The 18,346-nt window shown below is 46.0% G+C and overlaps 2 protein-coding genes and 1 long non-coding RNA gene across 4 annotated transcripts; 1 reads left to right on the top strand and 2 right to left on the bottom strand.

Moving 5' to 3' along the window:
* The first annotated feature begins 428 nt into the window (after nucleotides 1-428).
* si:dkey-19b23.8 (low density lipoprotein receptor adapter protein 1) lies at nucleotides 429-6,749 on the top strand. 2 transcript variants are annotated; one of them, XM_056300305.1, is made up of 3 exons: nucleotides 429-951; nucleotides 3,143-3,911; nucleotides 4,753-6,749. In XM_056300305.1, exons 1-3 carry the CDS (start codon nucleotides 936-938, stop codon nucleotides 4,784-4,786), a joined length of 819 nt encoding a protein of 272 aa, XP_056156280.1. In that variant the 5' UTR covers nucleotides 429-935; the 3' UTR covers nucleotides 4,787-6,749. The 2 variants fall into 2 exon arrangements, with proteins under 2 accessions (XP_056156280.1, XP_056156279.1); XM_056300304.1 differs by having other exon boundaries at nucleotides 433-951; nucleotides 3,143-3,883.
* Nucleotides 6,750-7,064: 315 nt separating this feature from the next.
* Nucleotides 7,065-11,585, bottom strand: si:dkey-19b23.7 (uncharacterized). Its single transcript, XM_056300770.1, has 5 exons — nucleotides 11,400-11,585; nucleotides 10,510-10,573; nucleotides 9,149-9,314; nucleotides 8,749-8,946; nucleotides 7,065-7,774 (listed from the first exon to the last, which is right to left on the bottom strand). Exons 2-5 carry the CDS (start codon nucleotides 10,519-10,521, stop codon nucleotides 7,635-7,637), a joined length of 516 nt encoding a protein of 171 aa, XP_056156745.1. The 5' UTR covers nucleotides 10,522-10,573; nucleotides 11,400-11,585; the 3' UTR covers nucleotides 7,065-7,634.
* Nucleotides 11,586-15,199: 3,614 nt separating this feature from the next.
* On the bottom strand, nucleotides 15,200-16,092 carry LOC130130319 (uncharacterized). Its single transcript, XR_008812151.1, has 3 exons — nucleotides 16,057-16,092; nucleotides 15,477-15,548; nucleotides 15,200-15,248 (listed from the first exon to the last, which is right to left on the bottom strand). It is a non-coding gene; the product is annotated as an uncharacterized LOC130130319 (long non-coding RNA).
* Between the last annotated feature and the right edge of the window lie 2,254 nt (nucleotides 16,093-18,346).

The raw sequence follows: 18,346 nt of genomic DNA, 5'->3' as shown, positions 1-18,346 counted from the left end.
CTTGTACATTTTTTGGGAAGTAGTGTGTGTGTGTGTGTGTGAGTGTGCACTATGAAATGCATCATGTGTCGTCGCATTTATTTATTTGTTTATTTATGTGTAAATTTGAACTCTGAGTTTATCTTGTTTTGCAAAGCAGTTTGTAACATTGTTGGGCGAAGTGTTTTTCAGATAAAGATCAATAGTGTTATCATCATTACTGTGTGCGGGCCGCATGCTTCACAACAAGGGTGTCTCTTAAACCCTTTTCCCCTCCTCTGCTGGTTCCTCTTTCCTTATTACCATGTAAGTTCTTTTTTTTAACTTGTAAGAACTGACGCTCTCGTCACCAGCAACCCCTCCTCTCTTCTTCTCCCTCTTCTTCTCTCTCTCTTCTTCTCCCTCTCTTCTTCTCCCTCTCTCTCTCTCCCTCGCCCACCCTCCCGCTCACCTAATCAGACGCAAACAGACGCGCGTTCGCGTGAGTTCCGGGCGCGCTGGCGCGCGCGCACACGCTGTTGAAAAGGCGCCGCCGCCGCGTCCGCCGGCTTTACTGTCAAGAGACGCCGACCGGAGACCCGCAGCGCGACTCCTCCGTACGGACTTGACCGCCGTCGTTTATCCCGCTGCTCGCCGACAAGCCTCCTCAGTCTACGCGCGTTGTTTGTGCTTCCAGTCGGTGAAACGCGTTGGAGCCTCGCATCTTGGACGGGGAGCTCGGGGTTTTGTTTTTTTATATGCCGGTGACTTGGCCGTAACGGAGACCTGGACGGACGAGATTCCCCGCCGACTTGACGTGCGGGTGTTTTGCCGAATTCCGTTTTTAATCCGTCTCTCTTAACCGACGGCCGGACGACTCGAATACACCCCGTTTTTCCGCCTCTCCGGTCGGCTTCTGCGCACCGCGTTGTCGGGACTTCAGGAGTTTGGATTCGTGCTCACTTGACGTCGTCTGCATGAAACTGCGGCCAGGTGAGAAGCGCTGCTATAGCGGCCGCGCAACCCCAACGTTGTTTGTGGCCCCCCGGGGCGAGTCTGACGGCTTTGCTGCTGGTCCGCTGACAGATCGTGGGAACCGTACGAACGGTGCGGCGGTTTGTTCCCCTCGCCAGCCGCGAGAACGCGCCGCAGCATCGCGTCCCATTAACTTGTGGCGGCGTCGCTCTGGTTAATGTGCAGGGTGCGGAATGCGGGTGCGGAAGCGTCAGAGGCGGCGTGGGTTACTTCGCTTCAGATGCGTTAACGAGCTGCGTTGTGTGAAGTACCTGCTCGTAAAAACGTCAAATTCACCGCCGTGTAGTGGATGACGTAGCCTTTTACCCGGCGAGGGGGGTTTATTGAGAACCGTTGAGTTTAACGAATGCTGCAGCCAAGAATGTTGACTTTCCATTTTCCCCAAATGCAACAGCAGCAAAGTTTACGCGTTGATTAAAAAGGAATAAAGCTGCTTAGACAGATGTGTGTGTTGCGGCGTTTTGCTGGTCTGAAAGTTGTGAATATGCCTGCATGGCCATGTGTGTGTTTTAAACAGTGGCTGCGTTGCAAAGTCTGACATACCACAGAGAGATGCTAGCTGACCTAAAGTGCAGGTTGATCCTAGAGAAACAGGTGTGTGTGTGTGTGTGTGTGTGTGTGTGTGTGTTTTAAACAGTGGCTGCTTTGGAAAATGTCATATCACAGAGAGATGCTAGCTGACCTACAGTGCAGGTTGAGCCTAGATGTGTGTGAGAGTGTGTGTGTGTGTGAGTGAGAGTGTGTGTGAGAGAGAGAGCAAAAATGCAACTGCATGCTGTGACCCACGCACACATCCAAGTTTGGGTCAGCTTATACTGGTCAGCTTACAACTTTCTGTGATGTGACACATTCACCAAAGAACGCCATTGTTTGAGGGGAAAAAATATTTGGGGTGAGGGGGGCTAGGCTGTTTCCTGTGTTGGGGTCTTGAGTAACAATGGCCCTCACCTTGGAACAGTCGGCGGTAGTCTCTCCAAGTAACTTCTGAGAGGCGCTGTAGGATGTTAGAAGAATGGCCCAGACATGAGAAGGGGGGGGGGTAATATAGCACAATGGCCGTGCAGAACAGCAATGTACTGCTGGAGATGGCCGAGGGGTTTCTGAGGGTGAAAGACAATGAGAGGCCAGCTGAGGCGGTTGTTGCATAACCAAAGACGTTGGTTGGCGAGGAAGTCATGTAATGCCCATGCATTAAGTCTGGAATGCGTTTGACTGTGCTTTGACTAAAAATGGACCTCAGGGGTTAGACGTGAGACCTCTGTCCTTATTCTATAGCCATGGTGCGGTTTTTTATTCTCTCTGCCTGAGTGAAAAAGCAGGCATCCAAACCAAACACTCTATGCCTCTGAGTTATGATATGCTGGTTGTGTTTGTAGTGATGGGCATCAAGTTTAGTCAAGAAATGGACGGGAAGCAGACACTTTTATCCAAAGTGACTTACAACAGAGTCCGCAATTAGCAGGTAAATTCAGATGTTACCAATTGGCATCAGAGTGGTAAATAGTTATCACAGTACTAGTAGTAACACGTTTGCTATCATAGCCAAGAGTGCATGTCCTGTGGAGTGCATTTGGTGTAAGTGCAGATTGTCAAGATCGGAAGAATTGGGCAGTCGAAAGTACAGTAGACTTACACTGCCATAAGTCAACAAACAGACATGCCATCAAGTGTAAGTAGGTAGACACCAGCAGTCATGCTGTTTAATTACATACGGGTGCAGTAGTAAGAGCCGGTGCCATAACAAAGTGCCGCCAGAGACAACTTTGAGAGCATGTGGGTTTTTTCCCCCCTGTCAAGACTGAGTCTGAGCCTATTTAATGTTTCATGTCTGGACGTAAATCAATATTCTCAGCAAATCTGTCACTGTGCATCACTACTTCAGATGATCTTGTCCACCTGTTTTGTCAGCCTTTATTTATCCATGCAGTAGAATAATGTGTGCTGACTAAGCCTTCAGGGGATTTGTTGCCTGACTGTCCAAACGCCAAAGCAAGAAATCAACAGGATGCCTCATTCCTACTCATGAAAATCTGTCACCCTTTGATACAAAAATAATAATAATAATCCCCTTCCAGAGAAGCTTGCTTTGTTAATTGTTCTTGCTGATTTGGATCAGTTAACAACATTGTCTTTATCTGCCTCATTTCAGATAAGAGTGGTGGATGCAACTACATTCCATTTGTTGGCGAAAGGTGGATGAGCGGGAGAAGGTCTGAAAAGGACCAACTCACCACTCCAAATTGCACCTCGGCTGCTCCAAAACCCATCCTTGACTGTGTCCTCAGGCCCACCATGTCTCTCAATACTTTCCACCTCATGCAGACCCTCAAGAACTCACCTGCTGCGTTTCGCCGCCGCTTCCGGCGCGACCGCACGGAGTCGCTGTCGCACGGCGACCCACTCTTCAAAGTTCATTACCTGGGCACGGAGAAAATCTTCTCTTTGGACCGCGAGCAAGCTCAAGACGCCATAGCACGCCTGCTAGAGAGCGCAGCTAATGGGAAGAAGCTGGGTAAAGACCACGCCCTGGTGGTGCGGCCGAGATACGTGGAGGTCAAGGAGCTGAGTACCGGCAGGCAGCTCACCAAGACCTACCTGCAGGACATTGCGTACTGCGCCGCGGATGCCAACCGACCCAACGTCTTCCTCTACATCTGCAAGCATCATGGGCAGCAGCTTCAGTGCCGGGTGTTTTGGTGCAGTCGGGCGGAGCGGGCACGGGACATGACTGCTTGTCTTGCACATTCCTTTCAGCGGGCACTGAGTGACTGGCAGCAGGATGGCTCAGCGACACTCCCACCGGGTGAGATGAGGGTGAAAGGCGTTGAGGAAATGCCCAAAACCCCTACGACAGCAAAGAGCAGCACACTACCTGCAAGCCTGGGGAAAGGTGAGCTGGCTTCATGGATCACAAAATGGTACTTTGTCCCAATTTAAAGCTTTTACAAATAGTTTTTCAGTGATTTATCAGTCTCAGTCGGAGTTTTTGATTCCTCAGTGCCACTAAATAATCAAGTGAAACTATCATAAGATTAGATATTTCTATATAATGTTTCCAAGTTCATGTCTCTGGGTCAGATTCCCTGTGAAATCTGCCGAAATGATTTACAGACTTAATACATCATAAGTTAGAGACACATTACATGGCAGTGTATCTTACAAATTGCTTTTTGTTCCCAAAACACTACTACATTTGTTCCTCTTCTCTACAAAACAAATGCACCAACCGCCAGAGGTTAAATATAGAGCTTTGCAGCAAGAGACGATGCTTATGTTCTTCGGTTGTTGCTCTTCAGCGAAACGTTACTTACTGCTTTTGACCACAAGAGGGCACAATATTCACAAAAAAATCCTAAACTCAGAGTTGCTTTAAAGAAAAATAGTTTTAGGTTCAAGAAAAATGCTAGTTTTAAGTTTGTAAAGCCACCTTGCTTATCTGCCTTTTCAGTACTTATCATTGCAGAGCTGAAAGTAAGACCCAGGTTGTAAGAATCTGGAATTATCCTTTTAGTCAGTTGTGTTCAGCAAAGGTGATAGAACCCAGCTAACAGCATCTGTTTGGGCATCTCCCTTTAGACATATAGGACCCCCCCCCCCAGATGTGAAATCAAAAAGGAGGTGGTAGAAAATTCAAAATTAACATTTCAGTACTTTTAATTGCACCTGTTTTTTTTTTTTTTTTTTTTTTTTTTTTTTGTGAGGAGCAATTCAAACCCAAACTATCACACTTAACTCGGGGTGTCCACTTTTGTCTTTCAGTCCGCTGGAAGAAGAGGGGCTCTGTGTCTCATAGCCCCATCCGAGCCATCTCCAGGAGAGGATCCTCCTCTGACAGCTGGAATTGAAACCCCTCAAACATGGGAGCAAATTTTAAACCGAAGAGGACCCCGCGACACTGGAGGGGAGGGAATGTTGAGAAGAAAGGAGGGACGAACCAAAGGGTTGAAATGATAGTGGGTCCTTATTGGGACGAGTGGGAACTGTGCTTTTTTTTGAAAGGCTGTTTCCGTAAACAGGGGCTTGAGAGTTTTGAAAGTTAAGGACATTAGCTGTTGACTCATGCAGGATTACAACACAATGCATTCGGCCCGTGACATGAGGGGCTGTTAACAGCTGCTATTGTTCAACCTGTCGACAGCCCTTGAGGACTTGTTATTGTGACTGGCTTTGGGTCATTTCCAAAACGTGACAGGCCCTGTTCTTCAGTTCAATGAGTCTTCAAGACACTAAATTATTTGTCCTGTCAGTGAGGCAGGTGACTTTTAGCTACTTACGGTGCCAGACAAAACCACAGCTATTAAAATGACAAAACTGGATAATGACCAAGCTGACTTTGAAAAGCTGTTCTGTTAAACCTGTTGACATTTCTGACAAGTCACGTTTGTTTCCTGGGGTGGGAGGAACCACCTCTCCCTTATTTATCTGGCATGTTTTCTGACAGGCTCGTGAATGCTACCTTTTTGTAAGCTTGTGCTAAAACTGACAGTTGTTTGTCTACGCCAGAGTCACATGTTAGAGGATTTCAAGAACGTGGCAGGTGTATTTTAGAACGTGCTATGTTAAAGAAAGGTGGAGATGAAAACTTGGCGTTTTGTCCCAATTTCAGTTGATCGGGTCACCAGTACTCTAGTTGTTTTCTAATGCACAGAAACACATAAAAGTTACTTTGAGGACTCTCCTGAATCACTTCATTCTTCTTCTTCCAGCAGCACCACTCCACCCATGTAGGCAAAACACATTGCGTCACACAGTTCCCGGTTGACTATCGACACAAGATCCTATTTTTGGTGTTCATATGGCTCTCGAATTGTGAGTTCTGCTTTTATTACAGTGTTCTCCAAGTATCCACAGCTTCCATGACTGACTCACTGAGCCTCTCCACTGCAAACCCTTCTTTTTTTTCTTTTTTCTCACTGACCTTGATAGACGGGCACAAGTCAAATTAACCCATGTGCAACCTAAATCCTCCGTAAAGCACTAAGGGAGCATCCTGTAAAAAAAACAGGTTTGTTCAGTGATGGCCAAAATCCATCCATCCATCCATTAAGGTGGAAAATCATGGATGTTTTGCTATAAAACTTGGGAGTACTGTTCCCATGTGGGGCCATAGTCGGAGTGCATGGCCATGTACCTGCATTCACACACGATCTTGTCTCTTCCTCAAACCCCAACCTCCCCCTTTTTAATTTTCCCCTCGCACCTGTTCATCCTTTACTTCGAATTTGCATATTTAGTTGCATTAGCATCTACCAGTACACACAGGCTCTTTTTTTTTTTGTATACACACACACACACAGGGCCCCTTTCCACATCACCACTGCATGCCACGAGGGGATCACATTACCAGAGCCATAAAAGGCACCTCACTTGTTTTTAAGTATATTTTAACTTAGTCACGGGGCGGCTAATGACGTCTGTAATGATGTCTGTGGTTTACAAACCTTCCAAAGGGAGACTGAAGGATGAAGGTTGCACCTAGATGATGATCAGGTGTTCAGGGACACATTGTGACCAATGGAAAGCTATTGACGTTGCCTTTTTTTTTTAACGTCATAACTGACACATCACTTTCATGTGTTTTTGATTTTTAATTTTGAACTGTGTACTCGTGTATTTCAAACTACAAACGGCACGGTTTTTATTTCCATATTGGCCCATGTGCCGCCTGTTTGTATTTTAACATCGGCGTACTGTTTTTATGTCCTTGTGCATATATTTAAATATGTATTTTATGAATTAATAAACTTTTTATACGTAATGTTTTGTGTATGTGGCTGCTTGAACATCTTGCACAGTTGCACCTTTTGAACCCCAAGGCAAAAATAGATGCACGCTGCTGCTGGTCTGGACTCTTCTGGCATCAGTTTATGGTCAATTAGACACTTTACAAATGAGACTTCACTATTGTACAAACTGTTTTCATGTCTTAGTGTGCATTTTTAAAAGGTTATATTTGGCTCTGTAAAAACAAACCCGTCGTGCGCACTTAAATGTGTTTGTGAAAGGGAGAGAGAAGTTCAGAAGGGGTCCTGGGATTTTTAATCTCAAAGTCACATGACAAATTTCCCAGGGTACTTCACTTTTTCACGTTTCAAGTAGTCTGATATATGTGACTGGTACCTTCGGACGATGAGAAAGATGGCAGCACAGCACAAACAGACGCTTTTGAGTACAAATACTGGTATACTGCCATGTGTGTGTATATATATATATATATATACCTATAAATAGAGCGGGCTGTGTTACAACAGCGTTTAGACATTGGGAAAAAAAAGTCTGTTAAGTGATGGATGCTGATGACACCGGTGCTGTAGAATCCCCCAGATGGGATTAGCCAGATCCCGTCACATTAGCTATAACAAATTCCTGAAATGAATCACCCAACATGGCGGTCCAGACATTCCAACGTAACTGCAGACACCCGTTTCCTGACAAAGCAACAGATTCCCACCACACTTACTGTCACAAATCAGTTTTGAAATACACAGTGTGTATGTGTGTGTGGGTGTGTGTGTGTGTGTGTGACCGGAAGCTGCCGCTCACAGTTCAGTTTGTATCAAGAGAGCACTGAAACCAGAGGTCATCTTTGATTGAAGCACCAACACAACCCCATGTTCATCCCGGGGGGCCCCCGATCAGGGTTACTCCCCTTCAGATGGGAGATCCTTTATGGAGGGTGGGGCTGAATGGGGGGGCTGCTGCAGCTCCTCAGAGTTTCTGGATTGGATCTCCAACAGCGACTGGACATGCAGACGCCTCAGGGGCTTGACCTCTTCTACCACTGCCACAAAGAAAATGGAAAAACAATGAAATGTTGAAACATACATCGACACTATTAAACACAATAATATAAGTGGATACACAGTCTTTCCAAATATCAACCACCCAAAACCAAAAGTGATCAGTCCATCTATCCATATATCTCTTTATCCATCCACAAAGCCATCCGTCTGTCCATCCATCAATTCCTCCTTCAATCATTCACTCCTGCATCCATCACCTATCCATTATTCCATCTATACATCCCTTTTTTCCATTGATCACCCCTCGCTCTATTTGTGAGTTATCAGTCAGTGTACCTTCACTTCTGGACATGTTATATTTATGTCTACAATAGTGCATGTCAGATAGATAGAGAGTGCGAGACTGGAAAACAAAAAGACTAGTGTTTGCTATAGCGCATCAGCACAACCTGCTGGTCAACATTTTAATCTCGCTTTCACTCGGGTCCTTGGCCCTGTTTAGACCTAGCTTCCTGCACCTAGATAGATCCAGGTTGGGTCTAAAGACGAATTTGGTTCACACGTGGTATCAACACGCATCTAAACACGCATGCCCAGCGACCACTTATAAACTAGTTCCCGGTAGCTTCATTCATCACTTCCGCCAACGTCTTCTTTAGAAACGTCCTCGTGCACGCCGGTTTTGACAGGAATCCTCGAGTATATTTTTGGACTTGACACCAGAGAGACTGGAGACCGCGGGCGTCACTCTTGCTCCACCCGCCGGTATCCACTGCTTGAAAATGCTGGCGTCTGACCGCCGCCGAATGTGGTTTTTGGGCGAGCTGGTTCTCGATCCGTCTCGGCCGGAAGTGACGAAAAATAGAAGATGGCGGCCGCACACCAACTCTCGCGTAAGTTCATTGGGCTATTACCGCCATCGCATCCTGACAAAGGTGAAAGGTCAAACAGAACGCGTGAACGGGGACGAGTGATCGGCGCTCGTCTGCTATTTTCACGACAGGACTCGTACCTTTATCGTAGTGCAGTTCGTCCCGGTTTCCGTAAACCACGTACGTCTCCAAGAAGTGAAGGAGCGCCCCGGTGACCAGGAAGCGTTCGGGGAGGGGGAGACCTTTGACGTACGGCATGTCCAGGGCGAAGGGGTTGGACGGTGTGGGGATGGTGCACAAACACACCAGCTCGCTAACGACGTCCCACACACGTATCCCTTGAGGGACACGAAAGACGGAATAGACAGGAAATGGAAAATAAAGGAGCAGAAAGAAAGAATGCCGTTAAGGGAGAATATTCGATCATGGGCCGTGTGGGGGATTTACACTTGGTGGAGACTTTGGCCCCTCTATAAAACAGCCTGACCGCGTTACAACAATTACGGTGTCCCATTTGAATTCCACACATTCCTTTCCTACCCTGCGTCTGCCAGTCTGTGACGGATTTGAGTTTCATGGGCGTGTCCTTCACCATCGAGTCCGTGCCCCCGATGTTGACCAGGCGTTCGTGATTGGACCGTATCCAGGCGTAGGGACGCCCGTACTTGGCGTAGCCGGCCAATAAAAACAGAGTGCAATTCACTTCCTGGCGATAGAGAGAACGAGAGTGTGACGTGATTGGATAATTGAGAATACATTCAAATTTGAACTGTAATGGTCTGGGTTGGAGCTGTGGTGGTGGTGGTGGTGGTGGTGTGTTAGATTATTTAGGCCACATTATGCCATTAACATATATGGGTTCCCTGGTAGATGTTGATATTCATGAACCTTTCAAATATATGATGCTGTAAAGAAGGGGTTCTTAATCAGGCCCTCATGTACAACCAGTACTGATGGTTTTCAATCTGTCTGGTAGTTGATTGCACCCATCTGTTGTTAAAATCTAAAAAGTCACTGGTTGTGTTCAAACACCCATACTACAGTTGCAGTATGTGCTGTCTAGTTCCCATTTCTATTATAGTGTATGGACCCATCTGGTGCAGTAAAAATGTCAGGATGTATAGTATTTTCACCGAAAGATCTAATATGATTCAACTTGACACTGAAGAAAATGGTAACTTGGAGGGGTTTCCGTGGAGACAGAGGAGGCCGTTTCTGGCCAGCCGAAATTTCTCAACCAAGATGGCAGCCATAAGGCGGCCTTTTCAGTGTAAATTTGTTGTCCAAGGCTTGTTTTTGGATGTCTACGAACAATATAAAGCGCTGAATACTACTGTATTATCTCTCTGCATTCATAATAATGCAAAAAAAAACAAACAGGAAATGAATATGATTGCCATGGAGATATAGGTTGTGCAAGCTGTATCCACTTGTCATCGCTTCCGCTGATTGACTGAGGATAGTATAATTAGCTACACCACATGCTAAACATAACGTACTGTTATAACGTACTATGTAGTACTGTTAGTATGCAGTATATATCATTAGTATATAGTACGTGCAGAATATTGGGACAATCCACTAGCTGCATCCGCAATTGCATACATAGTACATACTATATATACGACATACATGTACTGTCTTCTGGCATACTATTAGTGTGTGAGTAAAGAGAATGATGGCTTTTTGGTCAAACTTTGTTATCATAGAGCGGTGCCACTTCCTTTCAGCCCTTTGTGGATTGATGGCGACACGCCTACATACAAACTCCACCAGTGTGGTGACTGGCTTCTTTTTTTAAATGCAAAAAAAACCAAAAAATGATTTCAACTACTGCTCAGCATGGTGAACGGTAAATTCTTACATTTAAACCATTCCACCATTGTGGAAGAAGTACTTACAGGTACCGCCATCTCTCTTTCACTGGGAGATGCTGGGAGGAGATGCTCCTCACTGCTGGGAGCCCTGAGTAGAGACAGACAAGGAGGTCAGCCTATCTATCTATCTATCTATCTATCTATCTATCTATCTATCTATCTATCTATCTATCTATCTATCTATCTATCTATCTATCTATCTATCTATCTATCTATCTATCTATCTATCTATCTATCTATCTATCTATCTATCTATCTATCTATCTATCTATCTATCTATCTAGCTGTCTATCTGTCTGTCTGTCTGTCTGTCTGTCCGTCTGAGCTCTGAGTAGATAGACAAGGAGGTCAGGATATCTATCTATCTAGTGTGTGTGCGTGTGTGTGTGCCCTTGTTTTCTCTAACTTCATTTGGCCAACCTGAGCAAATTGGCTGAGATTGATGTGTGGGAACAGGCCAGGGGTGGTACATGCAGAAAGAGTCAGGCTTACTCTCATACGCCGCCACCTGGGAGCTGTTCACCGCTTTACTCAAGGGCCCGCCAGCAATATTTGTCATAGGGAGGATGAATATTTGTCCTTCACTTCTGCCGTCCCATATATTTACCAAGCCCGTGTGGGAATTCAAACCAGCGACTTTAGCTAACAGAAGGACTGTGTTCATCCTCTAAGCCGGATGGGAGAAGAGTCTGAAAATGTGACCTAGATTATAAGTAGGTCAGCTGATGAGGTGGAGCTCCTCAGTCTTGTCATGCAGACTGTTTGCACACGCTTGTTTTCTAAGATGAATATTGTCATGCATATATCAAGATGCCATGCAACATGTCACTCACGTGCATGCATGCACTGAGGGTGTGTGAGCATACATGCACGCACACGCACACACACACCAGCTAACAACCATGGCTGCTCACCTGGCGGGCTGTGTTTGGGTCTTGGTGTGTGTGTGTGGCTGGGGGCCTCGCGGGGCCGATGGCTCCTCAGACAGAGGAGAGCTGACGTGGGTCTCAATACTAACGTTGCTGCTGCTGGGGGAGACATCGCTGCTGTTACAGCTGCTGGTGGAGGAGAAGGAGGAGGCCCGGGACACCTCGAAGCCCGGGGAGCGCCAACCCTACAGCCGGGTGGGGGGGGGAGAGATTGAGGGTCAGGGCCGTGTTGTTACTTCACTGATGTGCCATTAAAATAAATGGGTGATGAGACGCGATGCTGGTGACGATGATGATCAGAGCGAGAGACACAGAGAGAGAGAGACACAGAGAAAGACAGACACAGACAGACAGACACAGACAGAGAGACAGAGAGCGAGACAGAGTGAGACAGAGACAGACAGACAGAGAGACAGAGACACAGAGAGATAGACAGAGTGAGACAGAGACAGACAGACAGAGACTGAGAGAGACAGATGGACAGACATAGACAGAGAGCCAGAGAGACACAGACAGAGAGCAAGTGGTCACAATTTTTCTTTAAAGCTGTAATCTGCAACTTTACTCATTATTTCATCCATTTGAACGGTAATGACAGTGTGGTTACTGTGTTGGACGGACAGTCAGTCTCCCAGTAGCACAGTGTTGTGATGTAGTTGGCTGTAGGAGGCAGAGAGAAATAGACCTACATGTATTATAACTGATGTTCTGGGACTACAAACCATTGTGGTTGGTGTGCCGTCAGCTCAGCAGTAAACAGTTCCCACCCTTGTAAAAATGCATCCTGGGACCAAAGCTAACACAGAGAGTCTAATGTATTACAAACTACGTCACACTATATGAGAACATGCATCTCATCTCATCTTCAGCCGCTTCTCCAGGGTCGGGTCGCGGTGGTAGCAAGCTAAGTAGGGCCCTCCAGCAACGCCCTCCAGCTCCTCCTAGGGGATCCCAAGGCCTTCCCAGGCCAGATTGGACATGTAGTCCCTCCAGCGAGTTCTGGGTCTACCCCGGGGTCTCCTCCCAGTTGGACGTGCCCGGAAAACCTCCAAAGGAAGGCGCCCGGGAGGCATCCTAATCAGATGCCCGAACCACCTCAACTGGCTCCTTTCAATGTGAAGGAGCAGCGGCTCTACTCCGAGCTCCCTCCGGATGTCCGAGCTCCTCGCCCTATCTCTAAGGCCGAGCCCAGACACCCTACGGAGGAAACTCATCTCAGCCGCTTGCATCCGCGATCTCACCCTTTCAGTCGCTACCCAAAGCTCATGACCATAGGGGAGGGTTGGAACGAAGATTGACTGGTAAGTTGAGAGCTTTGCCTTCCGGCTCGGTATATGGGAACACTGTTGTACAGTCATTATTGACTGTCATGGCCACATCGGCATCACGATTCAATCCTGTTTCCTGTTTACGTTTCAATCCTGTTTCCTGTTTGACTAGGAACATATTTACCATTGCACCAGTGTTCGTCCTACCGGTCAAAATATTTCAACAGTGGTATATGGAGAGTAGAGGTGTCTCCAGCCATGGTTCAGATGACTCTTAGTATTATGTAACATGGCTCCATGGTCCAGGTGGATCAAATAACTACTTATTAAGAGAGAAAAACCATGGATTTCAACGTCAAAGCTGCGTAGGGAGCTGTTTCATAGCAAAATGATGACATTTAACTAAGGGGTGGCGCAGTGGTTAGTGTGGTCACCTCGCAGCAAGAAGGTTCTGGGTTCGAGCCCCGGGGTAGTCCAACCTTGGGGGTCATCCCGGGTCATCCTCTGTGTGGAGTTTGCATGTTCTCCCCAAGTCTGCGTGGGTTTCCTCTGGGGGCTCCGGTTTCCTCCCACAGTCCAAAGACATGTAGGTCAGGTGAATCAGCCGTACTGAATTGTCCCTGTGTGTGTGTGTGTGTGTGTGTGTGTGTGTGTGTGTGTGTGTGTGTGTGTGTGTGTGTGTGTGTGTGTGGGGTGGGGTGTGGTGTGGGGGCTGTGATGGCCTGGCATCCTGTCCTGGGTGTCTTCCCGCGGCCTGCCGCCCAATGACTGCTGGGATAGGCTCCAACATCCCTGAGAGCAGGATAAGCGGTTTGGATAATGGATGGATGGATGATAACATTTAAGTGCTATTAGAGATGGTTTCCTCAAGTCTCAGTGAAACAAAGTGTGTAACATGAGATGGCTTCCTACCTAATTGCTGGTGCAAGCCAAGACACTAAAGTGATGGCGTTGGACTGGAAATGCCGCGTTTTACTTTGCAGGTATAAAGGAAAGCTGCAAACAAATACCAAGGCGCGACATGGAAAAGGCTACAGCAAAATCCAGCCCCGCCGCCTCATCTACCGTCTCACCGAAAAGATCTGAAGAAATTATGCAAGGAAAAAGATATTATGGCCGGCAGCATGCCAAAACAAGAAGTTTTCTTGGGTCCGCATTCAACTGCTGGAGTAAATTAAAAAAGAGTTGGTGATAAAGAGTGATTCGGAGCTGGCTCACTTTCTTCTGGTCTACTAAACGTGCTCACTTTATGTCTACATTAGCATATAATTAGTTTATGTCAACATTAGAATATAATTAGTTTATGTCTACATTAGCAACATTAGGATACTTTACGACAGATAGTCTTGATTATTGTTGCTGTGATGTGGTGAACAGGATCCATCCATCCACGGCCTTAACCGGTTTAAAGCTTGGAAAATCCCCTTATTTAGCTTTAATGCTGTGCCGGTCTCTTTTCTGTATACTACAATGCTGCCTCTTGGCCACAGTCACGACGTACACTATCATTTATACCCTGCTGACACTGTTATACATGCCACTACAGCCCCCAGATCCCAGCGCCCCGGCAAATCTCACAGCTCGCCTCTCCCGGATGTCTTGACAATTTTGTAAAATGTAAGGAACTATTTTCTTAGACCGAACTACACCTGCATGAAACCGCTCACAACAAGGTTTATCTTGAGTAACCGGGTCGTGGTTTCTGGAAAGAGATGTAGCTGTTGAGTGTTTCAAGTGTGGGTTTTTGTTTTTGTTTTTTGTTTTGGTGCTTTGAGCAACACAAACCAAGCACCGTCCAGTTCCACTGTATTCGAGAGAAGGCAGACATCTCTACGTCCGTTACCTCCAAAACTCAGCAACTGATGGATAAATAGCACCACAGGTAAGAGGAACAACACGTATTGAGGATTTTGGGGTGAACTGTCCCTTTAAGGGCCTCGGTTTACCTTCACCCTGTCTAGTCTTGGTGTTTCTCTTGTTGACCCCGAGACACTCGTCTGTTATTGTTTATTATTATTTTTTTTTTACTTACTTCTGAGTTTCTTTACCTGTAAGACCCTTGCTTCTTTTTTTTAAAATTCATATTCTGAGTTCAAAGTTCATCTGCTGTTTCTGCGCTAATCTTGTTTTTTCAGCAGCTCATCTCGGTCTTTGTCTTGACCAAATCTGAAGATTGTTTTTTCTACAGTCACAGGTTGCTGAAATTCTGCAGGATGCTTTGGTTACCTAACATTTTCTAATCTATGTGCATTTGACTAGACCATTGGAAAATTTATATATATATATACATATATGTAAACTTTGTTAAAAGAAACACTCAACGGTAGGGAAAGTGCTCAACAAATAAGGGGCAAAATAATCCAGTGAGTCAAGTAAACTCTATGAGGCGGTATAAAGCTACTCTCGACTCCCTGGATTTATCTGCTCCATCACATTCGGTGTGTTCCTCGGAAACCTTTTAGTTGTATTTTTTTTTTCTTTACAAACTACAAACCAGATCCTCATTGACGACTGTGAGCAGCAGTTCCTCCTTCCCTCGCAGCCAAGGCTGGAAATACTTGAACCCCTGCAGAGAAACATGGCAGGTGGGTGGATGGTCATTTGGTCATTTCATCTCCTTAACCTATTACTCTCGTGCAAATGACAAAGTCGATAAAGGGACTCTGAACTCCCAACTAAATATCCATTACAGTATTATTACCCACAGAGGGACTTCATAGAGATATTGATTTGAAAGTCATCCTCTGTTTTGCAAATCGGGGGGGGGGGATGCATTTGTGTGTCGAGGGCTCACCTGCAGTGATCCCAATAAGGCCAGGTCTGTCAGAAAGTGCTGCAGTTTCCTCCTTTGCTCCCTCTCTCGCCTCTAACACACACACGCGCACGCACGCACGCACGCACGCACACATAAGACGCGTGAATTTACAATGAAACGTGAAATGACATGGCTGAGTGTTATTTCTGTGTGCCGTGATGCTGTCTAGATTAGTGCAATAGAATAACTCATCTAAAACCAACGTCCGTTCAACTTCAGACAAAATCCCAGATTATTCTGAGCACACTGATGACACTCTCTTGAGACTAACAGCCCAGCATCACATGCCACGCCTCAGCCTCAGCATCCATGCAGCATCCTGGAGGGTGAATCCCTGCAGCCTGCACAAACCTGCACTATATCCATGCACCATGACAATACGTTACAACCAAACGAGCTAACGAAACACAACGCTGCAGCCCGAGAGTCACAAAAACGTTGCACTGCAAAGGGAAGCATGCAGGACACTGTGTTTCGGCTGTAAATGGGTTTTCTAAAGGTGAACCGAGACATGCATACGACCTTTGCAAAGGAAAACGGGGCGTCTTCTGGTACTTACACCGCTGCTGCTCATCTTGACGGAGACGAATTGAACGTCGTCTACTTCATTGCGAGCTCGCTGCGTTGTTGCCCAAAACAAAAGTCACAGGGAAACTAAACCTCTTTGATTCATGTTAAGTCCGTTCCGACCCCCCCCCCCTCTCTCCCTATCTCCCTCCCCCCCTATATATAGATATATGCTGTAGCTACAGGTCTGCACAGAAAGCTTGCGCTGTCTCCACATCTCTCTCCTCCACCACTCGAAATGAGGCGTCCGAATCCTCCGCGCTCCGCACGGCGCGCGCCCTTATCGTGTTGATTACAGCCCTCATAATTAGCTGTTAGCCGTCAGGCCCGTTTGTCGGACCGGAGTGAAGTTGGCGTCGTGTTGCTTATTCGCTAGTCCATCGGTGTGAGGAAACAGGCTGTAAATATGTGTCGGACGTACCTTTCGTTCATCTATCTGTGCGCGTGTTCGTCGACGTCATCTCTTCCCCTGGTCTGGCTGATCGCTCTTTATTCTGACAGGCTTCATCGTGGATCTTAATCAGCGCCAAATGCTACACTGGATAAACTCAAGCGTGTCATAAATGTGTGACTTTGTATGAAAGGAAATGCAAAATAAATGAGCGTGGTGAGGAATCGACGAACAAAGCAAAGTTTTTGTCGTTACAGGGTTTGGCCACACGGTGGCGGTAGGCTTCCTGCTCCATAGTGATACTGCATACGAGCATGTATTTGTGTTGGAGCGTTATGCTGTTCAATTTCTTCATATTAAAAAAAAACTAGCTGCGAGCTGAATAATATTTTGACAGAAATACAACTCATTAACTGTCCTTATAAGCTGAACGCTACTTGAACTTAATAGCGTTTTCCACGTAAACGTCACAATACGAAAATCAAACCATTAAGAAATAGTTCCTACCATGAAAAAATTCAGAAGAAAAACTTATGTGAATATAAGATGGGGAAATGGCAGTGATGAGAAAGTTTGAGTTCGTTTCATGTTCGAATGAATATGGAATATGTGTTCATAATCAATTATGTCGTTTCCTTTAAAATCACAAATTATCAAGGAATGGAATATAAAAGTGGATTGAAACAGCTTGTGATACGTTTATTAACCTCAGATTTTGTTTTTGAAATTGGATTTTATTTCCTATCTAAGTCACCCTACCATAGATACTGAAGGTCTGCATGTTGGTGCCAATGAGATGCCGGTTTACTCAAGCGCTGGGATTGGCCAGGCGCCCCCCCCCCCATACCTTATCACCTAGGCCAGTGGTTCTCAACCTTTTTGGGGTCCTGGACCCCCTGCGTATTTTTGATCTACCCTGAGGACCCCTCCACCTGATCTTGGGGGAGGGGGGTTGCAATTTGATAGAAACAGTAGAAACTGCATTTTAAATTGCATTATAGCATTTATTCACTCTTTGGGGCAAAAGTAAGAGCTTTCAGTTGTAACTTAGATATAGTTAACAAAACAGAATCCTTATGCAGTAACTTTCAGATATATGTAACAAAACAGAATATGTATTCAGTAACTTTCAGATATATGTAACAAAACAGAATTCTTATGCAGTAACTTTCAGATATATGTACCAACAGAATTTTTATGCAGTAACTTTTAACAATGCAAACGGGAGCGAGATCTCTTATTAAAATACAATAAATTACACTTGTGAAACAGATGTAATTAGAGAAAAAAGTCCTGTTACCCTTTATAGTTTAGGTAGATAAAGGTCTCAGTCACATTTGAGTAAAATAATCCTATTTCTATAAATGTCATAGGATCTTTTTTTTAAAGATATTTTATTTTCACGGACCCCTTGCAATTACACCACGGACCACTAGGGGTCCGCGGACCCCCGGTTGAGAAACACTGACCTAGGCAACTCAGGTTTGCGTGAACAAATGAATGGTGGCTTCATGAAGGTACAGTCGATCGATATTGATCCGATAAGCCACGTTAACGTGTTTTACATTAAGACAGGTACGTGACCATAATTTATTTCAAAATCTGTCAACATTCGGCTAACACGGTTGGTTGATGAAACGGAACACCGGCGCTAACTCGCGAACCCGTGGCGAACCCCTTACAAAAGTAGCGAACCCCGGACGTTGCGGTGATTCTGCTGTGGCAGGGCGGTCACAAGGAACGCGCGCACGCGCATGGACACCTGGCCAATCCTAGCGCTTGAATGCCATGCGGGGCGCGTCTTGCCTACGTAATAACGCTTTGTAGGCTTGTAGCGACCCTGTGCTGTTGGGGGTGCTGATTGGCTGAATCAGTCGATCAGCCCCCCCGT

The sequence above is a fragment of the Lampris incognitus genome, chromosome 20 (assembly GCF_029633865.1).
Source record: "Lampris incognitus isolate fLamInc1 chromosome 20, fLamInc1.hap2, whole genome shotgun sequence".
In the NCBI taxonomy this organism is placed as follows: Eukaryota; Metazoa; Chordata; class Actinopteri; order Lampriformes; family Lampridae; genus Lampris; species Lampris incognitus.
Note: the sequence above shows the minus strand (reverse complement) of the source record. Positions and strands in the feature narration are given on the sequence as shown.

Excerpts from the sequence above, each read along its gene's own strand:
- si:dkey-19b23.8 (XM_056300304.1), top strand. Across the intron at positions 3,884-4,752 it reads ACCTGCAAGCCTGGGGAAAG|TCCGCTGGAAGAAGAGGGGC; the intron begins GTGAGCTGGCTT and ends TTTGTCTTTCAG.
- si:dkey-19b23.7 (XM_056300770.1), bottom strand. Across the intron at positions 8,947-9,148 it reads CACAGACTGGCAGACGCAGG|GGATACGTGTGTGGGACGTC; the intron begins GTAGGAAAGGAA and ends GTGTCCCTCAAG. Across the intron at positions 7,775-8,748 it reads CGAACTGCACTACGATAAAG|TGGTAGAAGAGGTCAAGCCC; the intron begins GTACGAGTCCTG and ends TCTTTGTGGCAG.